The sequence below is a fragment of the Lampris incognitus genome, chromosome 7, assembly GCF_029633865.1.
Source record: "Lampris incognitus isolate fLamInc1 chromosome 7, fLamInc1.hap2, whole genome shotgun sequence".
Taxonomy (NCBI): domain Eukaryota; kingdom Metazoa; phylum Chordata; class Actinopteri; order Lampriformes; family Lampridae; genus Lampris; species Lampris incognitus.
In genome coordinates, this window is record NC_079217.1 from 54,298,580 (window position 1) to 54,317,981 (window position 19,402).

At 41.9% G+C, this 19,402-nt stretch overlaps 1 protein-coding gene across 2 annotated transcripts in view; it reads right to left on the bottom strand.

The window, feature by feature from the left end:
• rasa2 (RAS p21 protein activator 2) overlaps positions 1-19,402 on the bottom strand; it is an 84,485-nt gene that overhangs the window by 35,797 nt on the left and 29,286 nt on the right. For both annotated transcript variants that reach the window (XR_008810510.1, XM_056283292.1), the window contains 9 exons: positions 10,407-10,560; positions 9,946-10,094; positions 9,388-9,502; positions 8,466-8,540; positions 5,761-5,884; positions 3,813-3,919; positions 601-687; positions 226-303; positions 36-109 (listed from right to left, as the gene is read on the bottom strand). Coding sequence is in view for 1 of the 2 variants with exons in the window: in XM_056283292.1 (XP_056139267.1) it covers positions 36-109; positions 226-303; positions 601-687; positions 3,813-3,919; positions 5,761-5,884; positions 8,466-8,540; positions 9,388-9,502; positions 9,946-10,094; positions 10,407-10,560 (963 nt within the window). In the remaining variant the exon portion in view is untranslated. The remainder of the gene's footprint in view (positions 1-35; positions 110-225; positions 304-600; positions 688-3,812; positions 3,920-5,760; positions 5,885-8,465; positions 8,541-9,387; positions 9,503-9,945; positions 10,095-10,406; positions 10,561-19,402) is intronic.

The following is a 19,402-nucleotide window of genomic DNA, read 5'->3' on the forward strand; positions in this document are numbered from 1 at the left end:
CATTTGATAGCCAGGCTCAGAATGGAGCCACTCACCCCTCCTTCAGAACCACTGCATCCTCCATCCCACAACACTCCTTGCTGATGTTAGAGGAGATTTCGTCTAGAAACTGGGCAGAGAAAAGGGAGAAAAACCAGTGACTAATGGCATACAAACTGGATATGAGTACATACTCATTTTAGTTCTACAAAACACAGCCAATTACATGAAATATAAATAGAATACCTTTTTAACTTCTTCAATACACTTATCTTCTTGGAAAGATTTGAAGAAGTCATACATATAGGTTTCTTTGAAACTAGACTGGATAGAGAGAAAACAGCTTAACTGAACAAGGGAAATTATTATAACTCTAGTGGTTGTCACATCGTCATTACAAATGGACACTGCCAGTCATCGCTAAAAACACCTGTGGTCTTGGTTCAGGTTTTATTAAGGTCTGAATGGCTGAAGTGTCACATGCTTGACCAAAAAAAAAAATCATTATTTGATGGAAAGAATGTTGCTCTTATTCTCTTAAGATATTTCATATCTAATACAATTACCCCTTAGCTGTTTCAGCACTAACCTCATCAGTTTTGTAATGGTCATCATTCTTACCTGTTTATTTTTTGACAAACTGATCCAGCTGCCTAGCGTTTGAATCGTTTTAGAAATAAGAGTGAGTGTGCGGGAAATCTCAGGATCCTGAAAGAAAAGATGGTATAATATTAAAATGTTTAATGAGCAAACTTCACATGCATTTGCTCTATGACTGTCATAAAAACCAGCTGTGTACCAATCTGACGTGCTCATTTAGAGGCCTTGGCATACTTCCAAGAAAATGCCTTCAGAAAGTAGTCACGGATCACAAATACCATATTAGGGTTAAACAGGATTTTCAAATTATTCACAGCATTTATTTTAACCTGGTAAAAGTTCCAGATGAGTGGATTTTATTTCATCAGGACAAAGTGGGATCATGCCAGGTTAGTTTTTAAAAACAAACAAAAAAATACACCCTTAACTGACTTTGTGTCACCGGACTAATCTGTCTTTAATGGATTAAAAAAAAGAACACAAATTGGGGGCATGCCTGGAATAAAACTAATTTGAATGACAATTTCAGCAACCAGTTCAACACAAGCCTCCAATATTTAGTCAGTTTAGTTCTCACTGAAGACAAATCTACTTGCATGATGTAAAATTATTTGATTGGAGCAGTACCCTTTCTGAACAAAGGAAATGCTGGTCAGTTAACCAGCCTTGCTGGCATGTGCCATATTCCAAAGGTCAAATTAGATTTTTCATATTGAAATTATGGTTGTGACTGCATAATAATCATCTCAGCACATCTGTCCTGAGTACACCTTTGTGGGAATCGAGGTAGTTTGGGTCGCTACAATCAAAAGATGCTCAAGAGAATCCCCCAAATGCCTAAAATATGAAAGAGCTCACCCTTCAAACAATTGTTTTTGTCTTATTGCCCATTTTATAATGTGCAAACTGTAATATATTCTGAAACTTGTGGGACTATCTGAAACAGAATGGTCTTTTTTCGGGAATGCATACAACTGACTCAAAAAAGACCAAAACATTGTTTTCACATTAAAAATGACATAATACTGGGTGACAATTCGTATTTGCAGTATGAAGTTAACATTTTAGACTTATGACAATGAAAACAGTTTCCACAAAAAAGCTCTTGCATGCAGGTACTTTATCAAAACAGACTGATTGTAACACTCAAACTACACTGCTCAAAAAAATAAATGGAACACCTAAAAACACAATATAGACCTCGATGAATGAAATATTTCAGCTGAAAATCTTTATGTATTAGACAGAGGAATGTGTTTAGAGCAAAATAACCTAAGAATGATCAATGGAAATCAAAATCATTAGCCCATTAAGGTCTGGATTCAGAATCATACTCAAAATCAAAGTGGAAAATGAGAACATAGGCTGATCCAACTTCTGTGGAAATTCTTCAAGACGATTCGAAATGAGGCTCAGTAGTGTGTGTGGCCTCCACGTGCCTGTATGCACTCCCTACAATGTCTGGGCATGCTCCTGATGAGACGACGGATGGTCTCCTGAGGGATCTCCTCCCAGACCTGGATCAGGGCATCAGTCAACTCCTGGACAGTCTGTGGTGCGACATCGCGTTGGCGGATGGTACGAGACATGATGTCCCAGAGGTGCTCGATTGGATTCAGGTCTGGGGAACGTGCAGGCCAGTCCATAGCATCAATGCCCTCAACATACAGGAACTGCTGACACACTCTGGCCACATGAGGACGAGGATTGTCATGCATGAGCAGGAACCCAGGGCCCACTGCACCTGCATATGGTCTGACAATGGGTCTGAGGCTCTCATCCCGGTACCTAATGGCAGTCATGGTACCTCTGGCTAGCACGTAGAGGTCTGTGCGGCCCTCCAAGGATATGCCTTCCCAGACCATCACTGACCCACCGCCAAACCGGTCATGCTGGAGGATGTTGCAGGCAGCAGAACGTTCTCAACAGCGTCTCCAGACTCTCTCACGTCTGTCACATGTGTTCAGTGTGAACCTGCTCTCATCTGTGAAGAGCACAGGGCGCCAATGGCGAATCTGCCAACCAAGATGTTCTCTGGCAAAGGTCAATCGGGCTGCATGGTGTTGGGCTGTGAGCACAGGCCCCAATTGTGGACGTCGGGCCCTCATACCATCCTCATGCATTCTGTTTCTCACTGTTTGAGCAGAAACCTGCACATTAGTGGCCTGTTGAAGGTCGTTTTGTAGGGCTCCGGCAGTGCTCCTCCTTTTCCTCCTTGCACAAAGGACCAGATAGCGGTCCTGCTGCGGGGTTGTTGTCCTCCTGCGGCCCCCTCCACGTCTCCTGGTGTACTGGCCTGTCTCCTGGTACCTCCTCCATGCTCTGGACACTGTGCTGGGAGACACATCAAATCTTCTTGCCACAGCACGCATTGATGTGCCATCCTGGATGAGCTGCACTACCTGAGCAACTTCTGTAGGTTGCAGATACCGCCTCATGCCACCTCTAGTGGTGAGGGCACTAGCAAAATGAAAAACTAACCAAAGATCGGCCAGAAAAGATGAGGACAGGCAAATGGTCTGTGGCCACCACCTGCAAATCCATTCCTTTTATAGGGGTTGTCTTGCAAATTGTCTAATTTCCACCTGGTGGAAATTAGACAATTTACCAACAGGTGAAATTGATTCACAAATCAGTGTTGCTTCCTAACTGGACAGGTTGATATTTCAAAAGTGTGACTGACTTGGCGCTACATTGCATTGCTTATGTGTTCCCTTTATTTTTTTGAGCAGTATATTTGTTGCACTGAGAAATAGGGTAAACTTAAGGAAGAACTCTACATAAAGATGTTTACTTGATGTACTTGGCTAATGCAGGTCCTCTAAGAATGATGTCCTTCACAATGACTTAAGTCAACCATGGGATTCACTCCACTCTGGATATTGGTGTAAACAATTACAAATGCATCGAACTCCATCCAAAGTTTCCATCTCAGGAGCACGCTAAACCTTGTTCCAATGAGCAAATTCAGGGCAGACATGAAAGATTTTATGCAAGAGACTGAAATTGAGAATCGCATGCATCCCAAATTACAGTCTGAATGGTGCCCACAGTAAAAGTTTGTGCTGATGAAATATCATACTCCTGTTAACCAACCTCAAAACCTTTCTCCATATCTCTCCGAGGTTTTCCTTTTCAAAGCCCATAAGTGGATTTCAACATCCAAACTTTTAACTGAAAAAAAAAATTCTTGAGAGGGAATGAAGGGAAGAGAGGGACAAAGATGTCCTTACGGGATGATGGGGACGAAGTTGGAAGGAGTGTGGAGAAACAACAGCAACAGCGAAGAATCGCAGGAACACAAAGCTGCTCACAGCTGAGTACTGCACATGTGGATCAGCTGTAGAGGGAGGAAAAGAAAGAATGGGATAGTAACCACCAAACAACATCCAATGAATTTTGAATGATCAAAATGTTCCAAAAACAGGCTAAATTGATCAATACAGGCTGGTCATAATAAAGCCATCAATGCGACCACTGATGTGAAGAAAACTCAATTCATCCTAGTAAACAAGCAATATCACCTGTATACCTCTTACTATGCAACTTCATTTATTGTGAGGGTACTGGCACCACCCTAAGGTGGACATGTTTACTACACCATGCATCTCACGACAGGCTTCACAACTTGATTTATATTACCAATGTTTTATAACAAGGACTCATTCATCTCCAGCCACTATGCATATGTGATGTACCAGAACAATGGCACTATGTTGTCAAGTCCATTTATACAGAGTTCTGGAGGGATTAAGAACAATTATATGATCCAAGGAAAGGTGCTCAAGATCACTGGCTCATTTCTTTCATTTCAAATTTTGTTTCTCACTCAAAAGACAGTTCCTCTGACTTAAGTGCTAGTCTAAATGATTTAAGAATCATAAAATACAGTGTGATGCCAAAATTGAGTCTCTCTTTTCAATGCCTATTACTAGTGGTCCCCAAACTACGGCCCGCCCCCACATTCTGGGTGGCTCCTGAAGCATTGTGTGTGATATATTGTATCCGATTCTCTGGTTTATTTAGTTTGACTTTCCACCCTAAGGTGCATTTCGCTTGAAATTCCACATTTTTTCCTCTGCTGGCTACTGTATTTAGATGGCCATTTAGTCACCATAGCAACCGTTCGTGCCGCACAGTCTCCCGCCGCAATTTGCGCCTCAAGAATATTGTCACAGGTGGGAATTTTTTAGCCTAACTCGATAATTTTCTGTTATTTTCAGAGATGCTGCAGACATCTATGAGGCCCTGCCCTCTCTTCAGCTCAAGTTGGCCAACTTACAAAACTGTGATGCACTGAGAGATGCATTCAAGTCAGGCAGATTGATTGACTTTATGCTGCCCTACCCAATGACACGTATTCAAACATTAAAATGCACAGTATCAAGATGTGCACAATCTGCAGCAGCACTTATATATGTGAGCAAACGTTCTTAAGGATGAAGCTTCTGAAAAGTTAGATGAGATCAAGACTCATTGATGAACATTTTCGCCACTCATTGAGATTGGCTGTGGCCAGAATGGAGCCTGACATCAACCTACTCGTCAGAAAGATGCAAGCCCACAGTTCACACTAGGAAACATGGGGAGGTAAACTTTGTTTGTTTTTTCAATTGTCATATATGATAAAAACGACTTTAGGCGCGATGATGCTGTGTCAGTCACAGCCAGAGAAGAGAAGGAAGGCGAAGCATTTCCTCCAAATTGTTAATTAGTTGCTAATTAATTAATTAGATTTCTAAAGGACTCATTTAGGGACTTGTAAGTCTTTTCTTTCGCTTGTTTCTTGTTCACTTGTTGAATTGTTCATGCGAAGCCTGCAGTGCACATACTGCATTCTTATGTATTTCACTACTTGCACTAAAATGGTTGAATAAAAGATGATAATAGTTGGAATGAATTAGTTTGATTTTATTTTTTAATTCTACTTACCTCCCTATTATGTTTTATCCACAACTTTGACGATGTGCTCTGGCAATGTAAAATAAACCCAGCTAACAATGGTATATTGAAATATATCATTAGATGTAATATTCAACTAAGGTAGACCTGTTGTTGTCCACAGTACTATTTACCGTTACTGACATACTTCGCCCCCCCCCCCCCCCCCCAAAAGAGCCGGGCAGAAGGAGCTGGCCCTCCTAAGAAAAAGTTTGGGGAACCCTGGCCTATACCATTCACCTGGGAAGCGTTTGGAAGCCATGTTCCTCAATGACCTGAAGACATTACACATAAGGGGGGGACAGCTGGCACTGGACTGCGTGATGGAGGAGAAGACTTTCTGGACATAAACTTGAAGGTTCTCCTGCAAAGGAAACAAGAAAACATTTTGATGATAAATAAGAGTTATTTTGACTCTTTATGAATCATTCTTCTATTCTTAATCTTAGCAATAATGACAACAGATGCATTGCAGACTTTATTCAAATCTAAAAAGTAGGGACTTAATACCAAAGAAAGTCAAAGGTCCAAGCAGCGTCACTTGCAGTTATACTACTACCTGCCACTTGGAAGGGCACATGTTTCCAAAATACAGTCTTGTTGCTACATGTTGATAATTGAGATTCACAACTTGATTAGATTTGCGAATGTTCTTGTTGGCTGTGACATACATCTCCCCAGTAGTGTCAGTGTTAAGAGTAGAGAACCTGACAGTATTGTGAGGGCGAAGTATCACACTTTTCTGTGTAATAACTGGTCCAAATATAAAATAAAGAGCAGATAAGAAACCAAGCAAAATCTCAGCAAATTTGTTATTTAATCAGTTGGTGTTTCTATGATTTCTGGGTGACAGACACTGCCACAGTGAGAATCAACATTTCACCCTAGGATTACATCTAATTATTTTCACTGATATGGGGTATAAAAAATTGAGTATTTTAAACATGACCGATACCATCCTCCTGGACTGAATGGATGACTAAAGACAGAAACAGTGTATACTGAGCTAAGCTTGCCAAAAAAAAAAAACCTATAATTTAGAAAACGGGGTTTGCCTAGTTATTGATTGAGCAGCGTCAAATAACATTTATGTGCTGCGAAATCATGAATTCTGTGCACAATTACATTTTGCTAGTTTTGTATTAGAAAATAATGACTGGACTAAACAAGCAAGTCAGAATTGGTCCCTGCTTTCACATCACACCTGGGACCCATTGAAATCAGCAAATCAAGCTGTCCCTGGACCTCCGTGAAGTTGGCACCTCATGTCATCAGAACATGAATAAAAAAAATTTCAATCATTAGTGCAGCATTTGCGCCGATTTGTGCCGCAAAAAACTGTTGTTTGTGCTGTAATGGTTTTTGAGATATTAAGCATTATATTTTATAGGCTGTGACATCATCCTGCACCCAATTATCGTCGAAATAGTTCAAAACTGGTCTCGTTTGTTTGTGCCTATTTGTTTTTTGTTTTTTTTCATTTTCCCCACTTTTTCTCCCCAATGGTATCTGGCCAATTATCCCACTCTTCCAAGCCGTCCCGATCTCTGCTCCACCCCCTCTGCTGACCCGGGGAGGGCTGCAGACTACCACATGCCTCCTCCAATACATGTGGATACGCCAGCTGCTTCTTTTCACCTGACAGTGAGGAGTTTCGTCAGAGGGACGTAGCGCGTATCACGCTATTCCCCCCCAGTTCCCCCCTCCCCCCGAACAGGTGCCCCGACCGACCAGAGGAGGCACTAGTGCAGCGACCAGGATACATACCCACATCCGGCTTCCCCCCCGCAGACATGGCCAATTGTGTCTGTAGGGATGCCCGACCAAGCCGGAGGTAACATGGGGATTCGAACCGGCGAGCCCAGTGTTGCTAGGCAACAGAATAGACTGCCATGCCACCCTGACGGCCCCTTTAATTTTATTTCTATTGGTAACACATGGTCTTGACAAAACGGCATCCCAATACCAAAAATGCAACACCAAAACATTCAGTGATTTGATACAATTTCTATAAGTTGTTGTTATTCCTGAATCCTGGCAGAGAGGTAAGTTACGAGTCTCCAGAAATGGCCTTGTTTTTTTTTTTTGGATTGTTTGCGCTACATCAATTGGCACTGATGCAGCGCAAACAATGAGACCAGTTTTAAACTAGTTGGACAACAATGAGGTGCAAAATGAAGTCCCACATTTAAAAAGTATTATTCTAGGCATCTATGTTAAGAACTAAAAGAGCACAAAAGTTTATTTTAATGGCACAAATGGGCACAAACTAAGCACTACCAAAGAGAACAGTTTTGAACAACTTGAATGAAAATGGGGTGCAGGGTGATATCACAACCTGTAAAATATGCTTAATATCTCAAAAAACATTACAGCACAAACAATAGATTTTGCAGCGGCACAAATCAGCACAAACGCTGCACAAATTAATAATTTTACTCATGTTCTGATTACATAGGGTGCCGACTTCAGAGGTTCGATGTAGGCTAGATGTTCTGAATTAAGCTCCAGCTATATTCAGTTACAGTGCAACTATTTATGGCAGACATGCTTGTTCACCTCACACTTGATGCCTGGAATGCGTTAGGATGCAGACATTTAAATAACCAAAATAAAGGACATAAAAATCAGCCACAAAAAAAATCTACCAGCTACAACCTAAATACACCACCAGTAGATTCCTGAAATATTTGTCTATCGGCCCAACTCTAGTAGATAACAGCAACAAAATCAAAGACAAACAAATTTCAATAGAAAGGTCATGGATACACAATGTTTATGGTCATCTGCCATTTTCGAACCTGGGTAGGTATTGTTTCCTGCAATCACTGCATAGTTTGCTGCAGATGACGCCGAGTGCAAGCAAAGTCTTCTGCTGATATTTAAGTCATATTGGCAAATGAAGGCATCCTACCAAAAGTGAGATTTGATTGCTTTTAGTTTACCTTATTGATGTCCATGTTATCCCCTTCCTTCAGTTTGATTGGATCAATCTCACATGTTTTGTTGGATTCACAAATCTACAAAATATAAAAACGATCAGACCAAAATGATTAGGAGATAAATAAATGAGAACTTAGATCTAATTCTTTTGTCAACTGGTTTTCAGTTGTGAAGAATGGTAGTTGAATTTAAATTCTAGATACATTTTCCATTTGATTTTCAGGCAGGACTCTTCATTCTAGAGAGCAAAGGCAATCAAAGCACCAAAAGACCAATTTTGATGCAACATGACTTGAATAGTTGCACTAAAAATTCATTTGCAATCGCCCAAAGAAAAAATTAAATGTGTTCAGTCCTACTCCATGTGCTTGTTTATCAATATTACATGGTACATAACACAGCTCAAAAGGATACCACTGTGTCACTTTCTAGTCAATAGAATGCTTTGACCAGTGGAGCACATCGGACCAGTTCATGGGTATAAATTTAAGTCTTAGACCAATGGCATACTATGATACAAACACAAAAATGTAAGACTAGGATCCATAATGGTCTATTTGTCAAGGAAGCAAACGTGATGAAGGACTGAATCGTGATTTCTTGGAGTAAAGCAAAAATGCTAATTTGTTCACAATCACCCAATACTCAAGAAAAAATACAAGGCATGTCTTAGATCGCACTCAGTAACACCAGGATGCCCCTCTCAGCATTTTAGAATCAATAATGTACAAAACATTACATTTTTATCTTAATATCATTCGTTGTGACAAGGATTCAGTTTAGAGCTAAACACTGTATGCTCTTGTGTTAGTTTAAGTGTGTAAAAGGCAGCCATTCATGTACAGATTCTTGCGACAACCTCAGGGATTTATGTCTTACTTGGCAACTATGCTCAACATGTATACATTTCTTTATTGTTCATACCTCATCTAATACAGGCTTTAGTGTAACAGTCAGGTAATTCTTCCCCACAATCTTCATCATGTCATCAATGCAACGGGTAGCCAGTGAGTTGCCACGAAATATGGTGTTGGCCTCCCTTTGTGGACACACAAAAGTAAAAGTCAAATAAAATTTGTTATTTTTTATATTGTTATTTGTAACATATTAGACATTCTTACATTTTATTTTTGTCCAACATAAATAAAATACATGAAAAACATTTATTAATACAAAAGCCCATTTTGAACTTCCTTTGAAAGGAGACCAATGTTGATGTGGGAATCTGCACCTGAGGGATATGCACCTTGGGAATTTGCATCAAAGTTAAACTTACGCTTTAAGTCAACAGAAGAAAGATGAAGGAAAGGTTAAGGATGGAGAGTTACCAAAAAAATCTATTTAATGTTCTTTAAAGTACCATGGTACAAACAAACATGTGAAAGGTAGGCATATATTTACATACAAAGCATCAATGTGTACTCATACGTGTCTATACATGAAACTGTACACAGCACTGTATGTGTGTGTCTGGGTCCTCACTGAGTGTTCTCCAACTCTAAGGCAGCCACAGCAGTGACAAAAGGCACCAGCCGGTTGTGGTGGAGCAGCAGTCGAACCACAGGCAACACAGCCTCATATCGCTCCCGACAGAAGTCCCCCAGGATATGTGCTGCTGATGCAGAGATAGGCTGTCAGGGGCAAAGAGAGTGAAAGAAGAGAAGAGGGCGTAGACAAAGATAAGGAGAGGAAGACACAAGAGTAGTGAAAAGAAAATGATTAATTTTGACTAAAATTTAAAATTAATATTCAAGCAAAGACAGACAGATGGCTAAAAGTCCCAAAATAATTAATTGCTTTGTGACAACATTAGAGCATTGTGATTGCTGGGACAGCTTCAATGAGCCTCAACACAGACTCTGCTTGCCTCTGTAAATGGAATACTTTCCTGATTGTGTTCATGTTTTGTCTCCCCATTGTAATTAAAACATACTAGTCTTTACCTTGACATCTGGTGATTTTAGCAGCAGGTTGCAGAGTGGTGAGTAGCAGGCAGATGGCAGCACCGTGTCCTCTGTGTAAGTCACTTTCAAACGCAGTGACCCCAGGTCATCTACTTTGGATTTGTTTCCATTCCCTTTAGGTTGTAGGAGATACCTGTTGACATCAGGGATAAAGCTCACAACACCTAGAATCTCTTGATGAGAGAGTGCGAGTGTAACAAATGCTCTCTCTGAAAAGCTGAAGAAAAATACAAAGTAGTGGCATATGAGCAACTTATAGACGCAATGTGGCCTCAGCATAGACTGAGATCAGTAAATCTGATGAAATAACAAACAGGTGTAATAAACATATATGATGAAAAGAACTTTCTGTTGTCAGCAACAAATCTTCTGAAAGGTGAGTTATGACTTTTGATTTATAAATAAGGTTTATTAAGTGGTTTCTTCATCACAGCCAGTTAAGTAATGCATTGTCATGAAAACAAATGTATATATCAACATTTATTTTCCTGTCCTAAATTATTCAGTAACTGGTCCAGCCTTTTCAGAGATCAAAACAGGGAAACTGGGAAAATGCTCTAGAATAGAAATTAAAGCCACAGGAAACCCAAATCCACAATAGCCTTCTAACTATGTAATTTAGGGTCTTGTGTAGATAATAGTAAGCAACCCTGCCACAGGGGATGCAAAGGCCAATGCATTCTTAGTGCCGGTCCCAAGCACGGATAAATGGGGAGGGTTGCGTCAGGAAAGGCATCCGGTGTAAAACCTTTGCCAAATCAAATACGTGGCTCATAAATCAGATTTCCACACCAGATTGGTCGAAGCCCGGGTTACCAACTACCGCCACCGGTAATGTCGGCCAGCAGGGTGCCAGCAGAAACTATGCTACTATTGGGTGAAGGATAAGAAGAGGAGGAAGGCATGTCCAGAGGCAATGGGAGAGGAGAAAGGGTGGGAGTGTGGAGGTGAGAGTCAGAACTTTGAATGTTGGCACTATGACTGGTAAGAGAGCTGGCTGATATTACGGAGAGAAGGAAGATAGATATACTGTATGTGCAAGAGATCAGGTGGAGGGGGAGTAAGGCCAGGAGCATCACAGGTGGGTCCAAACTGTTCTACAATGGTGTGGATGGGAGGACAAATAGGGTAGGGGGGTAATCCTGAGGGAAGAGTGTATTACAGGTGAATAGGGTGTCAGACAGAGTGATGAGTATGAAGCTGGAAATTGAAGGTGTGATGATGAATGTTATCAGCGCGTATGCCCCGCAATTTGGGTGTGAGATGGAAGAGAAAAAAGAACTATGGAGTGAGTTGGATGAAGTGGTGGAGAGTGTACCCAAGGAGGGGAGAGTGGTGAATGAAGCGGACTTTAATGAGCATGTTGGTGAAGGGAACAGAGATAATAAGAAGGTGATGGGCAGGTATGGTGTCCAGGAGAGGAATGTGAAAGGACAGATGGTGGTGGACTCTGAAAAAAGGATGGATATGGCTGTGGTGAATATGTATTTCAAGAAGAGGGAGGAACACAGGGTGACGGATAAGAGTGGAGGAAGGTTCAAACAGGTGGACTATATCTTATGCAGGAGGTGAAATCTGAAAGAGATTGGAGACCGCAAGGTGGTGACAGGGGAGAACGTAGCTAGGTAGCATTGGATGGTGGTCTGTAGGATGACTTTGGTGATCAAGAAGAGGAAGAGAATGAAGGCAGAGCCAAGGATCAAATGGTTGAAGTTGAAGAGGGAAGAATGTTGTGTGGCGTTCAGGGAGGAGTTAAGACAGGCACTGGGCGGTGAAGCGTTGTGGGATGGCTGTGCAATGACAGCTGAAATAGTGAGGGAGACAGTTAGGAAGGTACTTCGTTTCTAATCTGGAAAGAGGAAGGAAGATAAGCAGGCTTGGTGGTGGAATGAGGCAGTACAGGAAAGTATACAGAGGAAGAGGTTTGCAAAGAAGTGGGATAGTCAGAAACATGAAGAAAGTAGACAAGAGTACAAGCAGATGCAGTGTAAAGCAAAGAGAGAGGTGGCAAAGGAAAAGGCGGAGGGTGAGTTGTATGAGAGATTAGACACTAAGGAAGGAGGAAAGGACTTGTACCGATTGGCTGGACAGAGGGACCAATCTGGGAAGGGTGTACAGCAGGTTAGGGCGATGAAGGATAAAGATGTAAAATGTGCCGACAAGTGAGGAGAGTGTGTTGAGAAGGTGGAAGGAGTATTTTGGGGGGCTGATTAATGAAGAAAATGAGCGCAAGAGAGAAGGTTAGATGATGTGGGAATAGTGAATCAGAAAGTGCAGTGGATTAGCAAAGAGGAAGTGAGGGTAGCTATAAAGAGGATGAAGAGTAAAAAGCGAGAGGATGCCTGAGGAGTGGAGAAGAAGCATACTGGTATCGATTTTCAAGAATAAGGGTGATGTGCAGAACTGTAGCAACTACAGAGGTATAAAATTGATCAGCCACAGCATGAAGATATGGGAAACAGTAGTGGAAGCTAGGTTAAGAGAAGAGGTGATGACTAGCGAGCAGCAGTATGGTTTCATGCCACGAAAGAGCACTACAGATGTGATGTTTGCTTTGAGAATGTTGATTGAGAAGTATAGAGAAGGCCAGAAGGAGTTACATTGTGTCTTTGTGGATTTAGAGAAAGCATATGACAGCGTGCCGAGAGAGGAGGTATGGTATTGTATGAGGAAGTCGGGAGTGGCAGACAAGTATGTATGAGTGGTACAGCATATCTATGACGACAGTGTGACAGTGGTGAGGTGTGTGGTAGGAATGACACGTGGCTTCTTGGTTTCATGGGCACTTATTTTAGGAGAGAGCCAAAGTGCACACCTTGCGGCACAGTATGTGTCAGAATGCCATAGCCTAAGGGTCAGTGAGTGACCAAAACACTCAATTACAGTCAGTTGCTTTTTGATTGCTGTTCTATGTTTCTGCCAGTTTTTTTTTTTTTAGTACTCTGTCACCTGCTTTGGCAACATTGTAGTTAATGCAGTCATGCCAATAAAGCATCATTGAATTGAACTGGTTTCAAGGTGGAGGTGGGATTACATCAAGGATCGGCTCTGAGCCCTTTCTGGTTTGCAATGGTGATGGACAGGTTAACGGACGAGATCAGGCAGGAGTCTCCGTGGACTATGATGTTTGCGGATGACATTGTGATCTGTAGCGAGAGTAGGGTGCAGGTTGAGGAGAGCCTGGAGAGGTGGAGGTATGCACTGGAGAGAAGAGGAATGAAAGTCGGTAGGAGCAAGACGGAATACATTTGCGTGAATGAGAGGGAGGACAGCGGGATGGTGAGGATGCAAGGAGTAGAGGTGGCAAAGGTGGATGAGTTTAAATACTTGGGGTCAACTTTTAAAAGTAACAGGGAGTGCGGAAGAGAGGTGAAGAAGAGTACAGGCAGGGGGGAGTGGGTGAAGAAGAGTGTCAGGAGTGATTTGCGACAGAAGGGTACCAGCAACAGAGGTAAAGGAAAGGTTTACAAGATGGTTGTGAGACCAACTATGTTGTATGGTTTGGAGACAGTGGCACTGATGAAAAGACAGGAGGCAGAGCTGGAGGTAGCAGAGTTGAAGATGCTAAGATTTTTGTTGGGAGTGACAAAGAAGGACAGGATTAGGCACGAGTATATTAGAGGGCCAGCTCAGGTTGGAAAATTTGGAGACAAAGCAAGAGAGGCAAGATTAAGATGGTTTGGACATGTGTGGAGGAGAGATGCTGGGTATATTGGGAGAAGGATGCTGAATACGGAGCTGCCAGGCAAGAGGAAAAGAGGAAGGCCAAAGAGGAAGTTTATGGATTTGGTGAGGGAGGACATCCAGGTGGCTGGCATGACAGAGGACAGGAAGAGATGGAAACAGATGATCTGCTGTGGCGACCCCTGACGGGAGCAGCAAAAAGTAGTAGTGGTAGTAGTCATTGTCTTTTTTGCCTCCATTGCTGCTCATGACAAATGGATGCTGCAATTTGTGCAATGACTCTAGTCCGCTAATTCGTGCCTGATGAAAAATGAAGCTAAAAATATGTTCACATTTTAGAGAATCTAATTAATATTTTCTCCATCAATTATGTTTAATTTCACCAACCTGCAATCCATCCACTATTAATCAGAATGTTAATTTTTATGTCTCGGCCCACGGATATAACTGCAATCCCTGTGGTAAATGTCTTCTGATGGAACATAACCATTCCATAACAAGTCTGTGTTTCCGCATTTAACACTTAAGTCCAGCTCACTCGTGTCACTCTTTTTTTTTCTGATTTCTCCCAATTTAGTGGACAATCGATCCCTATTTTAATTCAAACACCCACCCTCGTACTACATGCATTCACCAGCTGCATCTCTCCGGCCGGCAGTCTCGAAGGAGACGCCTCCCCACTTTCGTGACAAGGCGACTCCAGGCAGAATCACTGCTTTTTCCGACACACACAGAGACGCATTCATGTGACGAACACAAGCCGACTCCGCCCCCCTCCCGAAGACAGCATTGCCAATTATCACTGCTTCATCGAGTCCGGCCATAGTGGGATCTGACGACACTGGGACACGAACCCCCGGTCCCCAGTGGGCAACTGCATCGACACAAAGTCGATGCTTAGACCGCTACACCACCGCGGACTGCTCGTGTCACTCTTTGCACATCATTTATCATGTCATGATTTGGCCACATGTCAGAGTAACACCTCTAAAAGTAGAATCAGCACCCATCAGAGAGACCGTTAAACATGTCATTAGCATACAAACCATACACAGACTTCTCAGATTAGTCATGGAAAATGAGAACTGTGGGAGTTTTCCTTTTGTATCAAGCAGCAAAAACTTTTATCGTGAGGTGTTAGAGTTAATTTTCCTTACTTCCCATCGCAGGACATTGCACATGTGCACATCGCGATGACAATGCTGAAACAATATATCATGCAGCCCTACCGTGAACCAGTCATAAAAAAATCCAAGCCCCATCCGGAGTGTGCTAGCTAATTGCAAAGTGCCACATGGAGGCAATTAAACCCCTTGCTGCCTCCCTGGAGGAGAGGGGTGAGTTGGGTACCCAGAGGAGCATGGCGGTGTTGCCAGGGCGAGGCAACCCGCACTGCACTTAAGTTTATGGTTCTGAGGGTTTTGTTTGGGACCAAGCCCGGAAAGCTAACACAAACCCACTCCTACCCACCAATGCCACCACTGCTCCGTCAGCCCTCGGAGCGCACGAAGAAGGACACAGTTAGTAGCACCGCTAGTGCAGGGTTGACCCGCGCCAGCTCACTCAGGATCGATGTCCAGACTAGAAAAGCGGTAGTTTTACATGCACACTGCACCATTTTTCAGGTGAAAAATTACGCACCTCGGGCCCCTTGTGGAGGGAGATGTCAATCAAAACGATGGAGATGTCAATAAAAACGGGATCTGCCACGCCTACACTGTCTTGAGAAATGATCTAAACAGCAAAATGAGCTGTTTTTGAACTAGGTTTTCAACAAGCGGCAACCTCTGGGGCTGAAAAATGAAGCCAATGCGCAAGTGCCAAAAACTGCAGCTCCTTGAATGGCAACTTGAGGCTGGCTCCAATAGCGAGTCAGCCCTCACAGACGCCATGTTAAAATGCCCAACTTTACAGCAGAAATAAACATGTTTGCAGCCTGGTACAAAAAACCGGTTTTGGTCTCTATAGTTAATTTCAGAGTCGGGTAACCAAAAACAGTACTCAAGTAAAAGTATTGTTACTTTATAATTATATTTACTCAAGTAAGTAAGAGTAGTTGTAAAAATAGCTACTTGAGTAAGAATAAAAAAGTACCACGTAAAAAAAAAACTACTCAAGTAGTGAGTAACTTCATTAGATCCGATTTATGACATCAATTACATTCAATCAGGGCCCCAACAGGTAATAACGAATGTAGTCTATTGTAAACGTTACTTGTCATATCCAGAACCAGACAAATGACAGAATAAGTGCTCTCAAGCGCTGTTTAATGTCTTAAACAATGAGAAAAAAAATTGTGTCTCTGAATGCTCAAAGAAGAGGCTTGGACGCAATCTGCATCGTGTATGTGTGTGTACACATGCATTCAGTATACAAAACATAAAACTTAATAAAAACCTAAAAACTTAAGCATAATATAACTGTTATTCCTTGAAGTTTGAAAAAAAATGTATCTTATCTTTCACTGTCGGAAAACCGCTGTCTTGAGTGTGAGCTCAGCTGAATATAAAAATTATTTAATGTATCAGTAAAAGTAGCGAGACGAATGTAGCCAATATAATGGAGTAAAAGTACATGTATTTTATCACAAATATACTCGAGTAAAAGTATTCTGCAAAACAACTACTCTTAGAAGTACAATTTAATTAAAAAAATACTCAAGTAGATGTCACGGAGTAAATGTAACGTGTTACTACCCACCACTGGTTAATTTCCTCGTTCATGACATCTGTACTGAATTTTATATAACTCACCTGTTTAAATGATATCAAACCTTAAAGTTATGCATAATTAAGTGGGTGGGTGCATTTAGTGACAGGTGGGTGCCATCACAGGTGGCTAGCTGCTTAGTGAGACCCGTGAAACTTGTATCGTAGTTGATAATCGCTTAAAGCCAGACTGATTCAGATCGTACAGATTGTTCTCAGAAAGGAAGTCAGAGAGTTGGTTAAATAATAAATAAGTGGTAACTGTAGCTTATGTTTAAACTGCCAAAACACTTTTTTTTGTCAGAACAAACAGGCTTGTGTGTGTGTGTGTGAGTGAGAGAGAGAGATAGAGAGAGATAGAGAAAGAGACAGAGTTCATGTCTTTAGTAAAGGGTTATTTGTTTTGCTGCTATTTAACAATAAAGAACACCGTTCGGAACAATTCGCCTGTTTATTTAGTAGCCTAGACCCAGACGCTATTAGGCTAATATACACAGTATTGCCAACTCTCACGCATCTGGCGTGAAAGTCTCACTTTCAGGTTCTGTCTCACACGCTCACAACACCAAGTTAAATCTCACGCCAAAACACTGCCACAGCAACAGAGATGAACAGGTAATCGTAGAAGTCCTTCTAGTATGGTAATGGTTAAACCAAGCGAACGACTTTGACTCTAGAAAACAGCCGAGTATTGGAAAACTAGGTCTTTTATGTGGGTGTTTCCATGGAGATGCATCTTAAATTACTCTCTGATTGGTGTGCGATGCTTATCTCCATGCTGAATAAATGCTCTGCAAATAGCCAGCTAGCTTACACAAGCGGTCTAACGTTAAGTGCATGACAGAGAGGAGAATAAAACCAACGAATGCGAAAGTGCACGCATGTGGCGCAAAATCTCACTCCGGCCAGGTTACTAAAGTTGGCAACTCTGATATACAACAGGCTATGCCTTGCAATCAGTGTATTACGCTGGGCAAACAGCCCAAAATCAAAATAATGCAACACTGCTTCCTTTGCTGGAGCCTAGGCTAAATTTGGAGGTTTGCGGGTTGGGTTCAGGTGGTTAATCAACGCATATTTTAGCGGGTCGGGTGGGGTGGATTGGCTCTTGTAATGGGTTGGGCGGATTCGGTATTAAAAAAACCCTGACACGCGCATCAATAGACTGTCCTCGGTTTCTCGGTCAGATCCCCCCCTGCTCCTCCCCAGCTCTGTTGTCAAAATGTGATCATGTCCGGTTTCAAAAAACCAAGATTGCGATGGGAAAATGCCAAACTCAAGGCTTCAAAAAGGTAGTCCACAAATTGATAGGTGACGTCATGGTGTCTACGTCCATTATTTTAATCAATCTACGGTTTTCTAATTGTTATGAACGTTTATTTTCACTCAGACTTTTTGTAAATGCTTAATGAGACACTCAACTTTGATATCATATAAGCATTTTTGTTATTTGAAGCTGCATTTCCACAGGCTTTACCACACAAAATGAGGGTGAGTGTTTGCGTTTGTGAATACTCGCATACTACAATATTTCTGCTTGTACATCTGCCTTACCCAACAGGTGGGGTAGTATGTGGCACTGTCAAATGAGGAACTGAGTTCGAGAGTGGGAACTCTTATCCATGAGCAGCTGATCAATAATTGCGGCACACAGATGCTCCTGGGGAGAAGTCAGCGAATCAGCAGTGTAGGTTTGATAAAGCTGAACTGTGTGTGTGGTGCACTGAAAGTCTCCAGCCTCAACACAGGACATTAAATGCCGTCGCTATGCAAACTGCCACCCACGCAGCCAACTCACCGCCCTCATGTAAAAACACAGATCACTATCTGGCACGGTCCCATATCACCTACGCTGCTTGGATTCTCACAAACACACACACTAAAAACCTACAAATCACAGGTTAGAAAGATCAAAGTCGTGACAAAAAAAGCAAACTAAATATAAATAAAAAATATTGAAAGTAAAGTTAAAAGCAACATTCATAATATTGTGCTGCAAATGGTTAACGCAATACTGAGGTATAGCTGGACAATACCGGCTCTTCTAAAAAATAAATAATTAAATAACAGCAGCTGTACTCCAGAAAGGTTTAACCCCCCCCCCCCCACACACACACACACACAGTCCATACAGCCATCAGGAAACTGTCCTGATACAATACTTGTGTGTGATAACTGTACGACAATATAACCAACCTTTAAATAAGGAAAAACAAAAAACAAAAAAAAACAGTATAGGCTAATATAGGCTATACCTGGTAGAAGTATGCAGCTCTGGCCTAGCACAGCCGGATCTACAATAAGGCCTGAATGGGCCATGACGTAAGAATGACCATTTCTGGTGTGTGATAAACAAGGGCAAGTAGTGGTATGCGTAATGCTGGCTTGGTGGTGTCCCTTTATCTGCCCTGCTCATCTCTTAATCAGTCCATTCATTTCAACCACAGTGGCAGGTGACAAGCTTAAAGCTAAAATAACAAGCCTTTGCATGTGAGAACATTACATGTAGTACATTGCAAGAGCCTATGGCAACCATGCAGCTTAGCAAAAGATCTTTAATCATTAGGTAAATCGCTGGTAAGC